Source organism: Amblyraja radiata, chromosome 26 (assembly GCF_010909765.2).
Source record: "Amblyraja radiata isolate CabotCenter1 chromosome 26, sAmbRad1.1.pri, whole genome shotgun sequence".
Classification (NCBI taxonomy): Eukaryota; Metazoa; Chordata; class Chondrichthyes; order Rajiformes; family Rajidae; genus Amblyraja; species Amblyraja radiata.
The window spans coordinates 34062060-34081280 of NC_045981.1; the positions used below are offsets into that span (position 1 = coordinate 34062060).

General features: G+C 44.6%; 1 protein-coding gene across 4 annotated transcripts in view; it reads right to left on the reverse strand.

Annotated features, from left to right (window-relative positions):
* LOC116988133 overlaps positions 1 to 19221 on the reverse strand; it is a 28062-nt gene that overhangs the window by 6841 nt on the left and 2000 nt on the right. For 3 of the 4 annotated variants that reach the window (XM_033044644.1, XM_033044641.1, XM_033044642.1), the window contains exons 2-4: positions 5613 to 5694; positions 4556 to 4891; positions 3463 to 3786 (exon numbers count right to left, since the gene is read on the reverse strand). In XM_033044644.1, the coding sequence (XP_032900535.1) occupies positions 3463 to 3786; positions 4556 to 4891; positions 5613 to 5676 (724 nt within the window). In that variant the 5' untranslated portion in view covers positions 5677 to 5694. The remainder of the gene's footprint in view (positions 1 to 3462; positions 3787 to 4555; positions 4892 to 5612; positions 5695 to 19221) is intronic. The other variant, XM_033044645.1, reaches the window with a different exon arrangement.

Here is a 19221-nt window from a genome sequence, read left to right on the forward strand (position 1 = left end):
AAGAAGGCTGAAAAGCAGGACCTCTAGGGTGGTTATCATTGGATTGCTTCCAGTCCCTCATGCTGGTGAGGGCAGAAACAGGGAGATAGGGGATCTGAATGTACGGCTGAGGGGCATATGCAGGGGGCAAGGATTTTGATTTATAGACCACTGGGATCTCTTCTGGGGTAAGGGGGGCCTGTACAAAAGGGACGGGTTCACCTTAACTGGAGGGGGACCAACATTCTGGCAAGTAGGTTTGTTAGTTCTGCACGGGTGGGTTAGACATAGAAACATCGAAAATAGGTGCAGAAGTAGGCCATTCGGCCCTTCGAGCCTGCACCGCCATTCAATATGATCATGGCTGATCATCCAACTCTGTATCCCGTAACTGCCTCTCTCCATACCCCCTGATCCCTTTAGCCACAAGGGCCACATCTAACTCCCTCTGAAATATAGCCAATGAACTGGCCTCAACTACCTTCTGTGGCAGAGAATTCCAGAGATTCACCACTCTCTGTGTGAAAAATGTTTTTCTCATCTTGGTCCTAAAAGACTTCCCCCTTATCCTTAAACTGTGACCCCTTGTTCTGGACTTCCCCAACATCGGGAACAATCTTCCTGCATCTAGCCTGTCCAACCCCTTAAAAATGTTGTACGTTTCTATAAGATCCCCCCTCAATCTTCTAAATTCTAGCGAGTATAAGCCGAGTCTATCCAGTCATTCTTCATATGAAAGTCTTGACATCCCAGGAATCAGTCTGGTGAACCTTCTCTGTACTCCCTCTATGGCAAGAATGTCTTTCCTCAGATTAGGAGTCCAAAACTGTACGCAATACTCCAGGTATGGTCTCACCAAGACCCTGTACAACTGCAGTAGAACCTCCCTGCCCCAATACTCAAATCCTTTTGCTATGAATGCTAACATACCATTCGCTTTCTTCACCGCCTGCTGCACCTGCATGCCTACTTTCTGAAGAAGGGTTTTCGGATCGAAACGTCACCTATTTCCTTCACTCCATAGATGCTGCTGCACCCGCTGAGTTTCTCCAGCATTTTTGTGTACCTTCTGCCTACTTTCAATGGTGGTGTACCATGACACCCAGGCCTCGTTGCATCTCCCCTTTTCCTAATCGGCCACCATTCAGATAATAATCTGGGTTTAAACTAATTAGCCGGGGGGGGGGGGGGGGGGGGGGGGGGGGGGGGGGGGAAGAATCGACAAATTGGAAGTACAAAGATGGAGTTAAAGGGGAAGAGAGTAAAGTTATGAAAGACACCTGAATTAATGGAACGGAAAGTTCAAGAAAGGATAAGAGAGTAAGGTCAAGTGAAATAGGAACTGGTGTGAGAGGGGAGGTGAATACCAAATTAAAAGTGTTATATATGAATGTGCGAAGTATAAGAAAGAAAGTAGAAGAGCTTGGGGCTCAGTTAGGGCTCCAATTATTTTATTATATGATAGATCAGGTCATAAATGAACCATGAGATTAAAGTAAACTGAGATACAATAGGTGCTAAGAGTTCTCCATTACTCAGTCAAGGTCTTATCTGTAAATCTAGAGATAATAGTTGTAGGAGCTGCTATAAATGGAATATCCAAGCCAAATAACACACTCAACAATATCGTCAATGCAGATTTCCAGTAATAGGATGTCTGGATGTTTATCTCGGGGACTTCACTGCCAACTCCATATGTCCATATATACCATTAAAGGCACTAAATAAGTGCCTATTAAACTTTAAGAAAGTCAGAAAAACAAGGGAATGCAGATGCTGGTTTACAAACAAAAATACAAATTTTACTAGAATGTTGCCTGGGTTTCAGCACCTAAGTTACAGAGAAAGGTTGAACAAGATAGGTCTTTATTCTTTGGAGCGCAGAAGGTTAAGGGGGGACTTGATAGAGGTCTTTAAAATTAAGAGAGGGATAGACAGAGTTGACGTGGATAAGCTTTTTCCATTGAGAGTAGGGACGATTCAAACAAGAGGACATGATTTGATAATTAAGGGACAAAAGTTTAGGGGCAACATGATGGGGAACTTCTTTACTCAGCGAGTGGTACCTGTGTAGAATGAGCTTCCAGTGGAAGTGGTGGAGGCAGGTTTGTTTTTATCATTTAAAAATAAATTGGATAGGTATATGGACGGGAAAGGAATGGAGGGTTATGGTCTGAGTGCAGGTAGATGGGACTAGGTGAGAGTAAGTGTTCAGCCCAGACTAGAAGGGCCGAGATGGCCTGTTTCCGTGCTGTAATTGTTATATGGTTATATGGTTATAAAGTGCTGGAGTTAAGGGCCTGTCCCACTTTCAAGACCTAATTCACAACCTTTTTTACTCGTGGACATTTTTCATCATGCTAGAAAAAACGCCCCGACCTACTTGATGCCACGAGTACCTACAACTAGCATCACAGCCTGCTGCGACTTACCTACAACCTCCTACGACCTTGTGTGGACCATGCTGCGAGTATGATTCAAAGGCAAAGTCGGCAGAGGTCGTGAATTAGGTGTGAAATTGGGAAAGGCCCTTATCACAGGCAGCATCTCTGGAAGACATGGATAGGTGACGTTTCAGGTCAGGACTCTTCTTAAGACTGCAGGAGGGAGGGGGGAAAGCCGGGAAAAGAGGTGGGGGCATGACAAATCCTGGTGAGTGATAGGTGGATACAGGATAAAGGGGGTTTAGAGTTGCAGATTGGAGGGCACTGAGCCAGAAATGCCAAATATCGTACAGTTCCTTCACATTTATCTAGCTTTCATTTGAAATGACTCTGGTTAGCTTACAGCTCCTTGCTCTCATCCAATAGCAGAAAACTGATGAACTTTGTGTATCAATAATAAGACTTCTCTACTTGTCATCCACAAAGGACACTTGTTGCACAATTTATCAATATCTGATATTTCTCCATCAAAACCTTCTATTTTCTCAATTCTCACAGCATTTAATATGTAAACTGAATCTTCATGAGAGGAATAGATCGGGTAGATGCACAGAGTCTTTTGCCCAGAGTATGGGAATCAAGGACCAGAGGACATAGGTCAAGGTGAAGGGAAAAGATTTAATAGGAATCGGAGGGGTGATTTTTTCACACAAAGGATCTTGGGTGCATGGAACAAGCTGCCAGAGGAGGTAGTTGAGGCTGGGACTATCCCATAATTTAAGAAACAATAAGACAGGTATATGGATAGGACAGATTTGGAGAAATATGGATCAAACGCTGGCAAGTGGGACTAGTGTAGCTGGGACACTGTTGGCCTGTGTGGGCGAGTTAGGCTGAAGGGCCTGTTTCCACACTGTATCACTCTATGACTAAGGGTCTCGACCCGAAACGTCACCCATTCCTTCTCTTCACAGATGCTACCTGGCCCGCTGAGTTACTCCAGCATTCTGTGTCTATTTTCCGTTTAAACCAGCATCTGCAGTTCTTCCCTACACATGATCTCACTTACTCATTCACTCCCTGGTGCAATATTACTCACCTTCAACGATCAAAGTGATGAGCGCAAAGTCATGTCCATGATCAGTATGCACAGTATACCGATATGTTCCGTTATCTGACAGTTCCGTTTTATGGATTATCAGTGACAGATCATATGGATCTTGATGACGTAATTGGATTCGATCCTGACCTCCACGAACATTTTCACTTGAGTTAAAGATCAATGTTTCATCACGGGTTGGATCTTGATGCAGTTTTATTAATGTGATGTTAGTTGGACCTGTTGTATCTGTTTTGCATGGTAGGGTGGTATCCTCAAGCAGTTTTCCTGTCACTGATTCGTTACAAACCAAAGTCACAAATGCTGAAAATCATAGAAAGAAGAGCATCATGCCTTTTATAATGCTGTGGTGCATCAGTAGAGCTGCTGCCTCACAGCGGCAAAGACCCGGGTTCGATCCTGACCTTGGGTGCTATCTGTGTGGTGTTTGCATGCTCACCCTGCGACCACGTGGGTTTTCTCTGGTTTCCTCCTGTATTCCAAAGACGTGCGGGTTTGTAGGTTTATTGGCCTCTGTAAGTTGCCCGAAGTGTGCAGGGTGCAAAGGGGTATAACATAGAACTAGTGTGGGGGTGATCATGGTTGGCATGGACTCGGTGGACTCTGTTTAAACCAACATCTGCAGTTCCTCCCCACACATTATCTCACTTACGCATCCACTCCCTGCACACTAGGGGGAGGTTTTCTTTTATAGAGACCAATTAATCCCCACAACCCACACAACTTTGGGATGTGGGAGGAAACCAGAGCACCCGGAGGAAACCCACGCGGTCATAGGGAGACTGTGCAAACTCCACACAGACAGCACCCGAGGTCAGGATCAAACCCGTGTCTCTGGCGCTGTGAGGTAGCTGCCCAACTACAGCTGTGCCACTCTGCCGCCCACTAAAGAAATATAGAGTTAAAAAAAAAAAGCCGTGGTAATACTCTCTGAACGTAATCCTCAACATTGCATAAGTTTACCAAACTCACACTTGTGCTTTGGAAACGGAAAGCTGCAATTTATTAACAATTAACTTTAACCAATATTTAAAAAGTGAAAGAAAGGCAGAGAAAGTACAATATTACTCACCTTCAACGATCAAAGTGATGTAAAAAAATGTATGTCCATGATTTGCATACAAGGCATACTGATACGTCCCGTTATCTGACAGTTCCGTTTTATGGATTATCAGTGACAGATCATGTTGACAACGTAATTCATCTTGACAACGTAATTGGATTCGATCCTGACTTCTACGAACATTTTCACTTGAGATGGAGATCAATTTTTCATCACGGGTTCGATTTTGATGCAGTTTTATTAATGTGATGTCAATTGGACCTGTTTCATCCGTCCTGCACGGTAGGATGGTATCCTCATGCAGTATTCCTGTCACTGATTTATCACAATCCAAATGCACAAATGCTGAAAATCATAGAAAGAAGAGGAACAGGCATTTTAGAACAGAGTGGTGCAACCCTAGAGCTGCTGCCTCACAGCGGCAACGACCCGGGTGCTATCTGTGTGGAGTTTGCAAGTTTTCCCTATGACCCTGTGGGTTTTCTCCGGTTTCCTCTTGTATTCCAAAGACGTGCGGGTTTGTAGGTTAATTGGCCTCTGTAAGTTGCCCTAAGTAGGCAGGGCGCAAAAGTGGGATAACATGGAAGTGTACGGGTGCTCATGGTTGGCATGGGCTCGGTGGGCCGAAGGGCCTGTGTCCATGCTGTATCTCTGAACTAAAAACTAAACACAATATCTGTGCCAAACATGTTGTCAGCATAAACTGATCTCATCTGCCTGCATGTGACAACATGCCTCCATTACCTGAATATCCAGAAACTTCCATCAACTTCTAGTAGAGTTTAGAGATATGGCATAGAAATAGGCCTTTCAGCTCACTAAATCTGCACAAACCACCAATCACTTGTTCATACTAGTTCTATGTTATCCCAGTTTCGCTTGTACTCCCTACAAGTTATGGGCAATTTACAGAGGCTAGTTAACCTGTAAATCCATCTTTTGAGATGTGGGAGGAAACCAGAGCACCAGAGGAAACCCACGCGGTCACAAGTGGAACGTGCAAACACCACACAGACAGTAGCTGAGAGCAGCATCAAACCCGGGCCTCAGGGTTTTAGGTACTTACTTTCTGCAGAGGGTACGCATAAGTGTAGAATGAAATAAAGATAAAATGTGAGGCATAAATCCATTTCCAGAATTCAGTTCACCTGCAGATATAAAGATAATACAAAAAAAGGTTACAATCTTTCAGATCTCATAAAATCAATTCCACTTTTCTTGTGCCTCCTAAGCTTGGAAGGTAGGAAATTTACTGACATTTTGGTTGTTGAAAATAATGGAATTAAATGTTCCAGTAAAAATGTATTGAATAAATCACGTGTAATGTTTAAAGGGAATTGATCATCCCTTTGGAAAACGTTAGTGCCCCTCTCACGTGGCTTTCCATTTGCCGATGCCAACATCTATGAGATGTTTCACTAGCAGCTTGGGTTCAGGGTTTAAGTTTATTATTGTCACGTGTATAATGAAAGGCTTTTCTTTGCGCGCTACCCAATCAAGTCAAATAATACTGCACACAAATGCAATCGGGCCAAACACAAGTACAAAAGGTAGAATAAAGCTAAAGGTACCAGAGTACAGAATATAGTTCTCAGCATTGTATCGTCTAGAAATAGTGATAGATTTACAGGTGGTATATTTAGACTTTAGATTTACAGTGTGGAAACAGGCCCTTTGACCCATCGAGTCTGCGCTGACCAGCGACCACCCTGGACCCTCGCACTATCCTACACACTAGGGACAATTTACAATTCACAGAAGCCAATTAACCTAGAAACCTTTGGATTGTGGGAGAAAACCGGAGCACCCGGAGAAAACCCATATGGTCACAGGGAGAATGTACAAACTCGGTGCAGACTACACCCGTAGTCAGGATCGAACCCGGACCTCTTGTGCTGTAAGGCAGCAACTCTACCGCTGTGCCACTCTGCATCACTATGTTGCCCCAGATGATAAGAGATCCTCCTGTGGGACCAGCATGTAAAGAGTTACCATGCTCCGACATTATCTTGGCCTGATCACCTTGGCTTGGCAGGGGTGATGGAAAAACCACTTTGCTCAAGCAGTAGTAGTGTGTGTGAGAAAGACATGGTTGTGTTTTTCAGCACCTTAGCCTGAGCCGTAACAGTCTGGGCTTGTTGGCTGCGGGCACTTTTGCAGCCAAGAACTACCCTTAACTATTTACAGTTCAGAATGCAGAGGCCACTACATGCTAATGGAACCAGGTACAAAACTATTTAACTATCGTAAGCACGAGGGACAATTTACAATTTTTATCGAAGCCATTTGACCTATAAATCTATATGTGAGAGGAAACCGGAGCACCCGGGTAAAACCCATGTGGTCACAGTGAGAACGTACAAACTACGAACAGACAGCACCCGTAGTCAGGATCAAGTCCGGGACTCTGGCGCTGTAAAGCAGCAACTCTACTGCTATGCCACCGTGACACCGCAATAGTACGGGGAGTTCTTACAAGGAAATAGAGGTCTTGAAATATCTCCTGCAAGTACAATTAAGAAGAATCCTAAATCATTCTATAAGTTATTAGGAACAAGAAGGTAGCCGTGGAAAGAGGGGAGGGGGGGGGGGGTGGGTAGGGGAATGTCTCCTTCACAATCATACACATGAGGGAGCCACATGATGCATGTTGGCGGAGCGGTAGAGTTGCTACCTTATAGCGCTTGAAACTCCGGAGACCCGGGTTCGATCCCGGCCACGGGTGCTGTGTGTACGGAGTTTGTATGTTCTCCCCGTGACCCGCATGGGTTTTCTCCCAGATCTTCGGTTTCCTCCCACACTCCAAAGACGTACAAGTATGTAGGTAAATTGGCTTGGTATAAGTGTAAATTGTTCCTAGCGTGTGTCCAATAGTGCTAGCGTGTAGGTGCTGGTCGGCGCGGACTTGGTGGGCCGTAGGGCCTGTTTCTGTGCTGTATCTCTAAACTAAACTAAACTAAAGAATAGGAGGGGGATCAATATGCGCAACCAAGAGGCGTGGAAATACTATAAATGAATACTTCCCATCTGTATTCACCAAGGTGCAGTGTGTGGACTATAAGGAGTTCGGGTTTGAGCATGCAGGCATTGAGATGGTGATATTAGATTGTCTTGGAATGTTTAAAGGTGAATAAATGCCCAGAGCCACACAGGATCTATGTCAGAATGACGTGGGGAAACCAAGTACAGTTCAGTTGAGTTTAGTTCACAAATACTGTGAGAATCAGGGCAATGAAACTCTCGCCTGTAGCAGGAGCACAGGCACATAGACTCAGCCAACATGCAGAAAAACATACCTTATACATAAATTACACATACATTACGCAAGGCAGCAAAAAAGAAATAAGACTACAGAAAAAGACTATACATAGTGCAAAACACAAATAGAAAAATAATCATTGTAGTGCAAGAGGTGGTCCTTAAATTCTGTTGTCGAAGTAGGATTAGGGTTGTGTGCGCGGGAACATGCCCATACCCAACTACGGGTGCCATCTGTACAGAGTTTGTACATGCCCAACTTGCCCATACTGACCAATAGGTTCCATCTACAGTAGTCCTACCTGCCTGCGTTTGGTCTATATCCCTCTAAACCTATCCTATCCTTGCAACTATCTAATTGTTTCTTAAATGTTATGATAGTATCTGCCTCAATTACCTGGTAGCTCGTTCCATACACGCACCGCACGTTGTGTAAAATAGTTACCCCTCACGTTCCTATGAAATCTTTCCCCCCCTCACCTTAAACCTATGTCCTCTGGTTCTTGATTCCCCTTTTGTGGGCAAGAAACTCTGTATGTCCACCCGATCTATTCCTCTCACATCCTCCTGCGCTCCAAGGAATAGAGTACTAGCCCGATCAACCGCTCCCTATAGCTCAGGCCCTTGAGTCCTTGGCTTTGGAAATATTGTAAATTGTCCCTAATGTGTATGATAGTGTTTGTGTCGCTGGTTGGAGCAGACCTGTTAGGCCTGAGGGCCTGTTTCTGTGCTATATCTCTAAAGTATTGTGTTGAATTGATTGTTGAGATTTTTGCAATCATATTATCCTCAGGTGTGGTACCTGAAAACTAGATGATAGCTAATGTTGTTCCTTTCTTTCAGAAGGACAGTGTAAGCCAGGTAACTTCAGACAGGTAAGCCTCAGGTCAGTGGAGAAACAAGGAAATGCAGGTGTTGGTTTATTTTAAAAAAAGACAAAGATACGAAGTGAGGATCAGCCTGCTGGATGTGCTGCGAACCATTTTAACTCCCCTTCCCGTTCCTATACAGACTTTTCTGTCCTGGACCTCCTCCATTACCAGAGTGAGGCCATAAGCAAACTGGAGGAACAGCACCTCATATTCCACTTGGGTATCTTACAACCTAACTGTATGAACATTGAATTCTCAATTTTTAGGTAACAAACTTACAAAGACCACCATCCCTCTCTTCCCTGTGCCCCAATTGGTGTTGTTCTAATTTAAGAAGGGTCTCGACCTGAAACGTCACCCATTCCTTCTCTCCAGAAATGCTGCTTGTCCCGCTGAGTTACTCCAACTTTTTGTGCCTATCTTCATTCCACTTTCTTCCACCCCCCTACCCTTCCATCTATATTCCTTCCTCTGGCTCCACAAGTTGCACCCATCCTTATCTCATATCTTTAGTCTTTTCATCTATGGACTGTCCAACCAGCTGCCTATCAACTCCACCCCTCATTTGTATCCACCTATCATTCACCATGCTTTGTCCAGTCCCACCTCTCTTCCAGTTTTCGTCCCATCCCATTTGACGGCACTGATCTGGGCTACTCGCTGGAGTTTAGAAGGTTGAGGGGGGACCTCATTGAAACTTACAGAATAATGAAAGGCATAGATAGAGTGGATGCGGAAAGGATGTTTCCGCTGGTGGGTGTGTCTAGGACCAGAGGTCAGACTCAGAATTAAAGGGCGCTCTTTTAGAAAGGAGGTGAGGAGGAATTTATTTAGTCAGAGAGTAGTTAATCTGTGGAAGTCTTTGCCACAGAGGGCAGTGGAGGCAGTCAGTGAATATTTTTAAGGCAGAGATAGACAAATTCTTGATTAGAACGGGTGTCAAGTGTTATGGGGAGACGGCAGGAAAATGGGATTAGCAGGCAGAGATCAGCTATGATTGAATGGCAGAGTGGACTTGATGGGACGAATGGCCTTATTCTACTACTATTATTTATGAATTTATAATGCCCCACCTCCTCCCCTCCACCACAGTCAATCTGAAGAAGAGTCTCGACCCAAGACATCACCAATCCACGTTCTCCAGAGATGCTGTCTGACCCTCTGAGTTACTCCAGCACTTAGTCGCCTTTTTGAGCCTTAGGCCAGTGGTGGGAAATTCCTAAGGAACGTGATTTATGTATATTTCAAATGGCAGAGGTTTGAATAGGTGACAGTTAGCATGGCTGTGTACAGGAAATCCTGTCCCACAAATTTGTTTTGTGTTTACTGAGAGAACCCACAGGGATGCCGCACGAGTGTCAGCCTTGCCAACAACCTGTCTGTTTGTCGTCTCTTTTTGTGTTATTTTTAGTGTGATTTAAAGTTTGTGTAAATGTTCTCCAGTTTGTTTTATGTGGGGGAGGGGAAGGGGGTCGAGGGAAATTATTTTCCAGTCTCTTACTTTGCCGGAGATGCGATTGTTTTACGGGTCGTATCTCCGGTCGCTCTGCAGCCTAACATCGTGGAGCTGGAGACCTCGCTCGAGACTGACTTTGGGCCCCACTGCGGGGACTTTGCCTGGGACTTTAACATCAAGGGCTCGCAGTCTCAGGAGAGACCGAGTCGGGAGCTCCAAAGACACAGAAGGTTCGACAGCATCGACCTGGGGTCCGAGCGCTCGATGCGGTGGAGCTGAGATCCCCCGATGCAGGAGCTTGATCGCCCCAACGAGGAAGGCTCGCCGCCGGCTACAGGAGTAAGATCGTCCCGTCAACGGAGGGCTCGAGGCCCCCGACTGCGGGAGAGCAAAGAAGGGAAGAAATGTAACTTTTTTTTGCCTTCCATCACAGTGAGGAATGTGGATGAGTCGCTGTGGTGGATGTTTAGGTTAAGATGTATTTTGTGTGTTCTGTTGCTTTTTATTTGTATGAATTACTTGGCAAATAAAATTCCTCGTATGTTGCAAAACATACTTGGCAAATAAAGTATTATTGAGTTGCATTGAGAAAACAAAAGAGATTTTGTTGTCTTATGGACTTTGGCACGGCATTCGACAAGCCTGCGTGTTAAGGAACTTAGGAGCCATAATAGGCTTGTTGATAGGAGGCAGAGCGTTGTGGTGAAAGGATGGGTTTTTTCTGATTGTAAGTCTGTCACCATTAGTTTATCAGTGGGATGGGTGCTGGAACCTTTGTGTTTTATTCTAGTAATTTGGGAATGAATGTAAGAGATTAGTAAATTTGCAGGTTGCATTAAAATTATTGGTGTTGCGGATTGCAGGGCAGGTTTGTCAGGCTATAGTAAGACATAGATCAGATGACAAGTTGGGCAGAACATTGGCGGATGGAATTTAATCCTGCCAAATCCTGAGAGCGGCACGGTGGTGCAGCCACACAGTTGCTGCCTTACAGAGCTTGCAGCGCCAGAGATAACGGCTCGATCCCGACTACGGGCGCTGTCTGCACAGAGTTGGTACGTTCTCACCGTGACTGTCTGGGTGTTCTCCGAGATCTTCAGTGTCCTCCCACACTCCAAAGACGTACAGGTTTGTAGGTTAATTGGCTTGGTGTAAATGTAAATTGTCCCTAGTGTGTGTAGGATAGTGTTGATGTGCGAGGATCGCTGGTCGGCACGGACTCGGACGACCGAAGGGCCTGTTTCTGCGCTGTATCGGTACCTCTAAACTAAAGTGGGAGTTGATGCATACTGGGAGCTCAATTGGAGGTAGGACATGTATAGTCAATGGCAGCACTAAGGAATATTGATGAACAGATAAACCTCTTTGTCCAAGTCCATGATTCCATCGGAGGAATTGATTGTGGAGATGCACAAATTCTTGCCCAGAGTTGCGGAAATCTAGAACCAGAGGCCATTGGTTTGTGAGGGAGGAAAGATTTAATAGGAACTTGAGGGGTGACTTTTTCACACAAAGGTGGGTGTATGGAACGAGCTGCTGGTAGAGGTAGTTGAGGCAGGTACTATTGCAACGTCCAAGTAGCAATTAGACAGGTACATGGGTAGGACAAGTTGAGAGGGATATAGGCCAAACACAGGCAAGTGAGACTAATGTGGATGGGATATGTTGGCCGGTGTGGACATGTTGTTATCTATAATGCGCTGTCAGAGAAGGTGGTGAATTGAGATACCACGTAGCACGTTGTTAGACAGATTGTTCAGAGGCAAGCTTAGAAGGATACAGGCAAATGGAATTGGTTTAGTTGGACTAAAATGTCGGCATGGACATGGTGGGGCCGAAGACCCCTTACTGTGCTGTACAGGTTTGTGAATCAATAACAATAGAGTTTATGAATGTTGTTTAAGAAGGAACTGCAGATGCTGAAAATCAAAGGTACACAAAAATGCTGCAGAAACTCAGCGGGTGCAGCAGCATCTATGGAGAGTCTGAAGAAGGGTTTTGGCCCGAAACGTTGCCTATTTCCTTCACTCCATAGATGCTGCTGCACCCGCTGAGTTTCTCCAGCATTTTTGTGTACCTACAATAGAGTTTATGATTAGATTAACTTCCCTGCCTCGGCAATGCCACCAGCATAATCAAGGTCGAGTCTTACCTCAGTGATTCCCTCTTTTCCCCACTCCCATAAGGCAAAAAGTACAGAAGTGTTAAAACGCACACCTTCAGATTCTTCTCAGCTGTTATCAGGCAACTGAACCATCCTACCACAATCAGAGAGCAGTCCTGAGCTACTATCCACCTCATTGAAGATCCTCAGACCATCTTTATTCGGACTCTACTGGACTTTATCTTGAACTAAACATCATTCCTTTTATCCTGTATCTGTACACTGTAGAGGGCTTGATTGTAATCATGTACATAAAGCCTTTCCGCTGACTGGTTAGCAAGCAACAAAAAACTTTTCACTCTACCTCATCAGTACACGTGACAATAAACTAAACTAAACAATAATAATATCTTACAGTTATACAAATGAGTGGTCAGAGCCTACAGAGTTTTGCATACATCATGGTAAGCAAATATTGCTTTTTGAAAGCAATGCTGATTTACTGGAATAGACTGCATGCTCTGGATTGCAATTCCTTAAGCATTGATAATTAGGAAACGATCCCATGGAAGTTGGCGAGATCAGGAACGGAAGTGATAGTATTGTTGGAAACACATTTATCTGGATGGGAATGTTTTATTTAGTTTAGTTTAGTTTATTGCCATGTGTGGAATGAAAAGCTTTTCCTGTGTGCTATCCAGCCAGCTGAAAGACAATACATGACTACAGTTGAGCTATTTACAGTGTTTACACTGCTGCTGTCCTTCTATCGATGTGCCGTGGAAAGTATCCTCACCTACGGAATCCTGGTGTGGTTTGCCAGCTGTACTGTGGCTGAGAGGAGGGCGCTGCAGGGAATTATAAAAACTGCGCAGCGCATTACAAACGCTAACCTGCCCTCCTTGGATGACATATACAAGGCCTGATGCTTGCGCAGGGCCATAAATATCAAGAAGGACACATCCCACCCTGCCAACCACCTTTTTACTCTGCTACCCTCGGGGAGGCGACTCAGGTCTCTGTAGGCTAAAAAATAGTTTCTACCCATGTGCGGTAAAAGAGCTTAACTCCAATAGTGAACACTGGGAAGCAAGAAGTAACCTCGAGGAATACCGCTAAATTCTTTTAAAATTTTTTAAAAATGTATCTATTATTTTACTATTAACTGTACATATGTGTATTGGTTGTCGTGTTGTATTTCTTTTAACGGAGGAGAAGCAAATGGAATTTCGTTGCTCAGTTTTGTGCAATGACAATAAACATATTCTATTCTATTCTATTCTAGATACATGATAAGGGAATAACGTTTAGTGCAAGGTAAAGCCAGTAAAGTCCGATTAAAGATAGTCTGAGGGTCACCAATGGGGTAGATATTAATTCAAGACTGCTCTCTAATTGTGATAGGATGATTCAGTTGCCTGATAACAGTTGGGAAGAAACAATCTCTGAATCTGGAGGTGTGCGATTTCACACTTCTATACATTTGCCCAAAGGGAGAAGAGGGAGCGGCCAGGGTCCGACTCTTTCTTGATTATGTCGCTGGCCTTGCCGAGGCAGCGCGAGGGAGAAACAGGGTCAATGGATGGGAGGTTGGTTCTTGTTTAAAACAAGAAGCCGTGACTTAAAAGCATTTCTCGTCCAAGGATAGAGGAAATCTAGAATTCTTTAATCAGAGAACTTCTGAAGATTTCAAATTTAACCATTTGAAATTTGAGATTAATGGATTTTATTAGGAAATGGTATCAAGGGTTATGGAACCAAAGTGAGTGGATGGGGTTAAGAAATGATTCAGCCATGAGGTTAAATATAATGGCAGGTTATGGAGGTCATGCTGGAACTGTTTAAAACAGTAATTATGTTACAAATAGGAACCCCACGGGCAAGTTTTTCCACACACAGAGCGGTGGGTATATGGAACGAGTTTCCAAAGGAGATTGAGTAACGTTTAAAATGCCCTTGGACAGGTATTTGGATAGGAAAGGTTTAGATGGATATGGGCTAAATGTGGGCAAATGGGATTAGTTTAGATGGTGCATTTTGGTCGGTATGGATGAGTTGGGATTAAGGGCTCAATTTTGTGTTAAATGACTATCACCATAACTGAGAGCCACGGTATAGTTCTGGAAACTAAAAAAAGGGAAAATGACAAGTCCAGTAATGAACAAGAGTAGGAATTTAAGCAGAGCATTTCTTTACTTTCACTGTCTACTTATGTCACCACTTTCAGGGATCTATGCATTTGCATTCCAGGGTCCTGCCTTAAGTCTTCCCTGATTTAACCTGCAAGTCCAAATCATTGCACTTGGGATAAAATTCAATTCTATCTGCTGCTCCTTGGGCTCAGTTTCCAAGTTGATCTACATTTTGTTGTAATGTTAGATAACCCTTCTCACAGTCCATTATACCACCGATGTGTCACAACATGCTCCAGTGCTCAATATTAAAGAGAACATTGAAATACTCAGTGAAGTAAGGTGGGATCCCAGCTCCATTACTTTATGTGACAAATATAAGAAATAAGCAGAAACACAAAGGAACTGCAGATGCTGGAATTTTGGGCAAAACACAGGGTGCTGGAGGAGCTCAGTGGGTCAGACAGCATTTGTGGAGGGAAGGGATAGGCGACGCTTCGGGTCGAGACCCTTCTTTTAAAGAAAGATCTTGACTCAAATCATCGCTGGAGTTTGTACGTTTTCCTTGTGACCGTGTGGGCTTCCTCCGGGTGCTCCGGTTTCCCCCACATTCCAAAGACATGATGATTTGTACGTTAATTGACCTCTGTAAATTGCCCCTAGTGTGTAGGCACTGGATGCGAAAGTGGGGTAACATGGAAAGTGGGTAGAGGTAGTGTGTTAGGCACAGATTTGGTGGCCGGAGGGCAGGTTTCTACACTTCATCTTTCAAATCAATTCTATTCAATGTACGAGGGGCATTTTGGCCTATTTTACATGATCCATCATTCAATAAGATTTGTGGCTGATCTGTGCGACACATTGGCGCAGTGGTAGAGATACTGCCTTACAGCACCAGAGACCCAGGTGCAATCCTGACTACGGGTGCCGTCAGTTCAGAGGTTGTACTCTCTCCCCGTGACCGTGTGGGTTTTCTCCAGGTGCTCCAGCTTCCCCCCATATTCCGAAAACGTCCAGGTTTGTAGGTTAATTGGCTTTGGTAAAATTGTAAATTGTGTGTAGGATAGTATTAGTGTCTGAGGTGATCGCTTGCTGGCATGAACTCAGTGGGCAGAAGAGTCTGTTTCCATGCTATATCTCCAAACTCTAAAGTCTAGATTTAGCTTTCCTACATTAACCCCAGATGCCTTGATATGCTTCATGTCTAAAATCAGTCAGTAATTGAGTTGACTGGGCCTCCATGGGCTTTTTGGGTAGAAATGTCCAAAGCAAAGTTTAACATATGGTGAGATTTTGACGGCGTTGGGCCTGTTCTCTCTGGAGTCTGGCAGGATGAGTGGGGGCCTCATTGAAAACTACTGAATAGCAAAGTGCCTGGATTGAGTGGATGTGGAGAGGATGTTTCCGCATGTGGAGAGGATGTGACCAATGGGCATAGCCTCAGAATAAAAGGACATACCTTTACAAAGGAGATGAGGAGGAATTTCATTAACTAGTTGGTGGTGAATTTGTGGAATTCATTGCTATGGAGTGCTGTGGAGGCTGTCATTGGGTATTTTTAAGGTGCAGAATATTGATTAGTTAGGGTGTCAAGGGTTATGGGGAGTAGGCAGGAGAACGGGGGTTGAGAGGGATAGATAGATCAGCCATGATTGAATGCCGAATAGACTTGATGGGTCGAATGGCCTAATTCTGCTCTAATAACATGAACTTCACGGCCCCCTGGGAGATGACGTTCCTTCTACCCATTGTCCTGAACAGCTGATTCCTGAACCTGGACGTGATGTCAGCACCAGATACATGAGCTGATTAGTGTCCTGTAATTATCATTGCTCACCACATCAAAAGTTTGGGAGTTTTTCATGAGATCATCTCTCATTCTTGCAAACTCTCTTGAGGATCAATCCACTTAACCTCGCCAACAAAACCCTTCTCCCACGATAGACACAAAGTGCTAGAGTAACTCAGCGGGTCAGGCAGCATCTCTGCAGAAAAGGAATATGTGATGCTTTGGGTCGAAACCCTTCTCCAGATGCTGCTTTTTATCATCAGCATCTGCAGTTCCTTCCTACACATTTTGCCTGCTCCCTAGAATCAATCTGGTGAGCTTTATTATTAATGTCGAAACATATAAAATAGGTGCAGGAGTAGGCCATTCGGCCCTTCGAGCCTGTACCGCCATTCAATATGATCATGGCTGATCATCCAACTCAGTATCCTGTACCTGCCTTCTCTCCATACCCCCTGATACCTTTAGCCACAAGGGCCACATCTAACTCCCTCTTAAATATAGCCAATGAACTGGCCTCAATTACCTTCTGTGACAGAGAATTCCACAGATTCACCACTCTCTGTGTGAAAAATGTTTTTCTCATCTCGGTCCTAAAAGATTTCCCCCTTATCCTTAAACTGTGACCCCTTGTTCTGGACTTCCCCAACATCTTGAACAATCTTCCTGCATCTAGCCTGTCCAACCCCTTAAGAATTTTGTAAGTTTCTATAAGATCCCCCCTCAATCTTCTAAATTCTAGCGAGTACAAGCCGAGTTAACAGGGGCAGCATAACGGTGCAGCTGGCGGAGCTGCTGCCCCACAGCGCTAGGGACTTGGGTTCGATCCTGACCTAGGGTGCTGTTTTTGCGGAGCTTGCATGTTCTCCCTGTGACCGCATGAGTTTCCTCGGGGTGCTCCGGTTTCATTCCAAATTCCAAAGACATACGGATATATAGGTACGTCCAAATCATTGCATTTTGGTTCAAATTAATTTCTATCTGCCGTTTCTTGGCCCAGTTTATCTACGTCCAGTTGACATCTTAAATAACCTTCCTCACTGTCTCAAATTCCAAATACCTACAGATTTGGAGGATAATTGACCTCAGTAAATTGCTCCTGGTGGTGTAGGGAGTGAATGCGAAAGTGGGATAACATAGAACTAGGATGAATTGGTGATAGATGGTCATGGTGGATTTGGTTTGATTTGTTGCTATGCTGTTTCTTTAAACTAAACTCTCACTACAATCTTCTCTCCTTCCTCGGGTAGGGAGACAAGGATTATACAGAATATTCCAGCGGCAGTTTCACCTTTGCTTAATTGCAGTTTGATGGAGGCATCTTTGTAAACACATCCTTTAGCGGTGAAGACCAATAGACTATGTGCCTTCTTAACTGCTTGTTGCATAGACACATGTTTTCAGTGAGACGTGTACAAGGATATCTAGGTCCCCCTTAATATCTTTCAGTCTCTCCCATTACAAAACATGTTGTCTTCTTATTGTTGCCCTACCAAATTGGACAACGTCCCATCATGTCTATATTAATAATAATAATGGATGGGATTTATATAGAGCCTTTCTAATACTCAAGGCGCTTTACATCGCATTATTCATTCACTCCTCAGTCACACTCGGTGGTGGTAAGCTACTTCTGTAGCCACAGCTGCCCTGGGGCAGACTGACGGAAGCGTGGCTACCATTCTGCGCCTACGGCCCCTCCGACCACCACCAATCACTCACACACATTCACACACATTCACACACAGGCAAAGGTGGGTGAAGTGTCTTGCCCAAGGACACAACGACAGTATGCACTCCAAGCGGGATTCGAACCGGCTACCTTCCGGTCGCCAGCCGAACACTTAGCCCATTGTGCCATCTGTCGTCCCAATTATATAAAGGAGGCCACTAGGGGCGCCGCATGAAGGCTGCCTCTGCCTACAGTCTGTCCGTTTTTCCCCATCTTTTTTTATTTTTTAGTTTGTTTAAAAGTATGTTGAGGAGGTTTCGTTTGTTTTTCTATGTGGGGGAGAAGGGGGGGAGGGGGTAGGGGAAGGGGGAAAACCGTCTCCCTGTCGTCTCCTGGCGAGGATGTGACTATTCTCCGAGTCACGTCCTCGCCACCCCCACCCCCTCGCGGCCTACCACCTGGATTGGCACGGCCTTTCCTGGATACATCGCGGAGCGGGGCGATGCCTCACCTGGGATCGCCGTTTGAAGCTCCCAAGTGCTGGGCCTGCTGCACAACATCGCGGTGGTTTTGAAGAGCTTCCAGCGCAGGCGGCGCTGACTTGAGTTCCATCATCCTGGCGAGAGAGCCTGAGCATCGGGCCACCCGTAGCGGCGACTGCGGAGGGCTCGGGTGGTCCCGACCTCGGGTGTACATCAAAGAACATCACAGAGGAGAATGTGGGGGAGAGGGAACTTTGGGCCTTTCCACACAGTAGCAAACATTGATTCCGCTGTGCAGGGGATGTTTATGTTAAAATACTATTGTGTTTTGTTCTTTGTTATTCGTATGGCTGTATGGTGACCCCAAATTTCACTGAACCAATTGGTGCATGTGACAATAAATATCTCTTGATCTTGATATCTTTATTTTTGATTAAATAAGATTTGGGAGATGTGAAGATTCCCTTTCATGCCTTCGTTCTTTCTTGTTCTACAATGCTGAAACTCTATTCTGTAACTTGAACCTTGCCCTTGACTGTTTATTATACATGAGTTTGGCTCGATAGTATTTATATACAGATCTTATCTGATCTGATTGGACAGCACGCAAAACAAAGGGAGGGAAACGAGAGAGTGGGAGAGGGAAAAGAGAGAGTGAAATAGCTTAGGGCATCTCTTCATCTAAATCCGGACCTGGGCAGCTGCAAAGAGCAGCAATAAAGAGCAGAAAGAACTATTTATTACTTAAGCTTATTACTTAACCATTTATTACAAACACGTGAAGTCACAAAGAACTGTAGGTGCTGAACAAAATACAAAGTGTTGGGGAACTGGGAGTACAGAGAAGGTTCACCAGACTGATTCCCGGGATGTCAGGACTTTCATATGAAGAAAGACTGGATAGACTCGG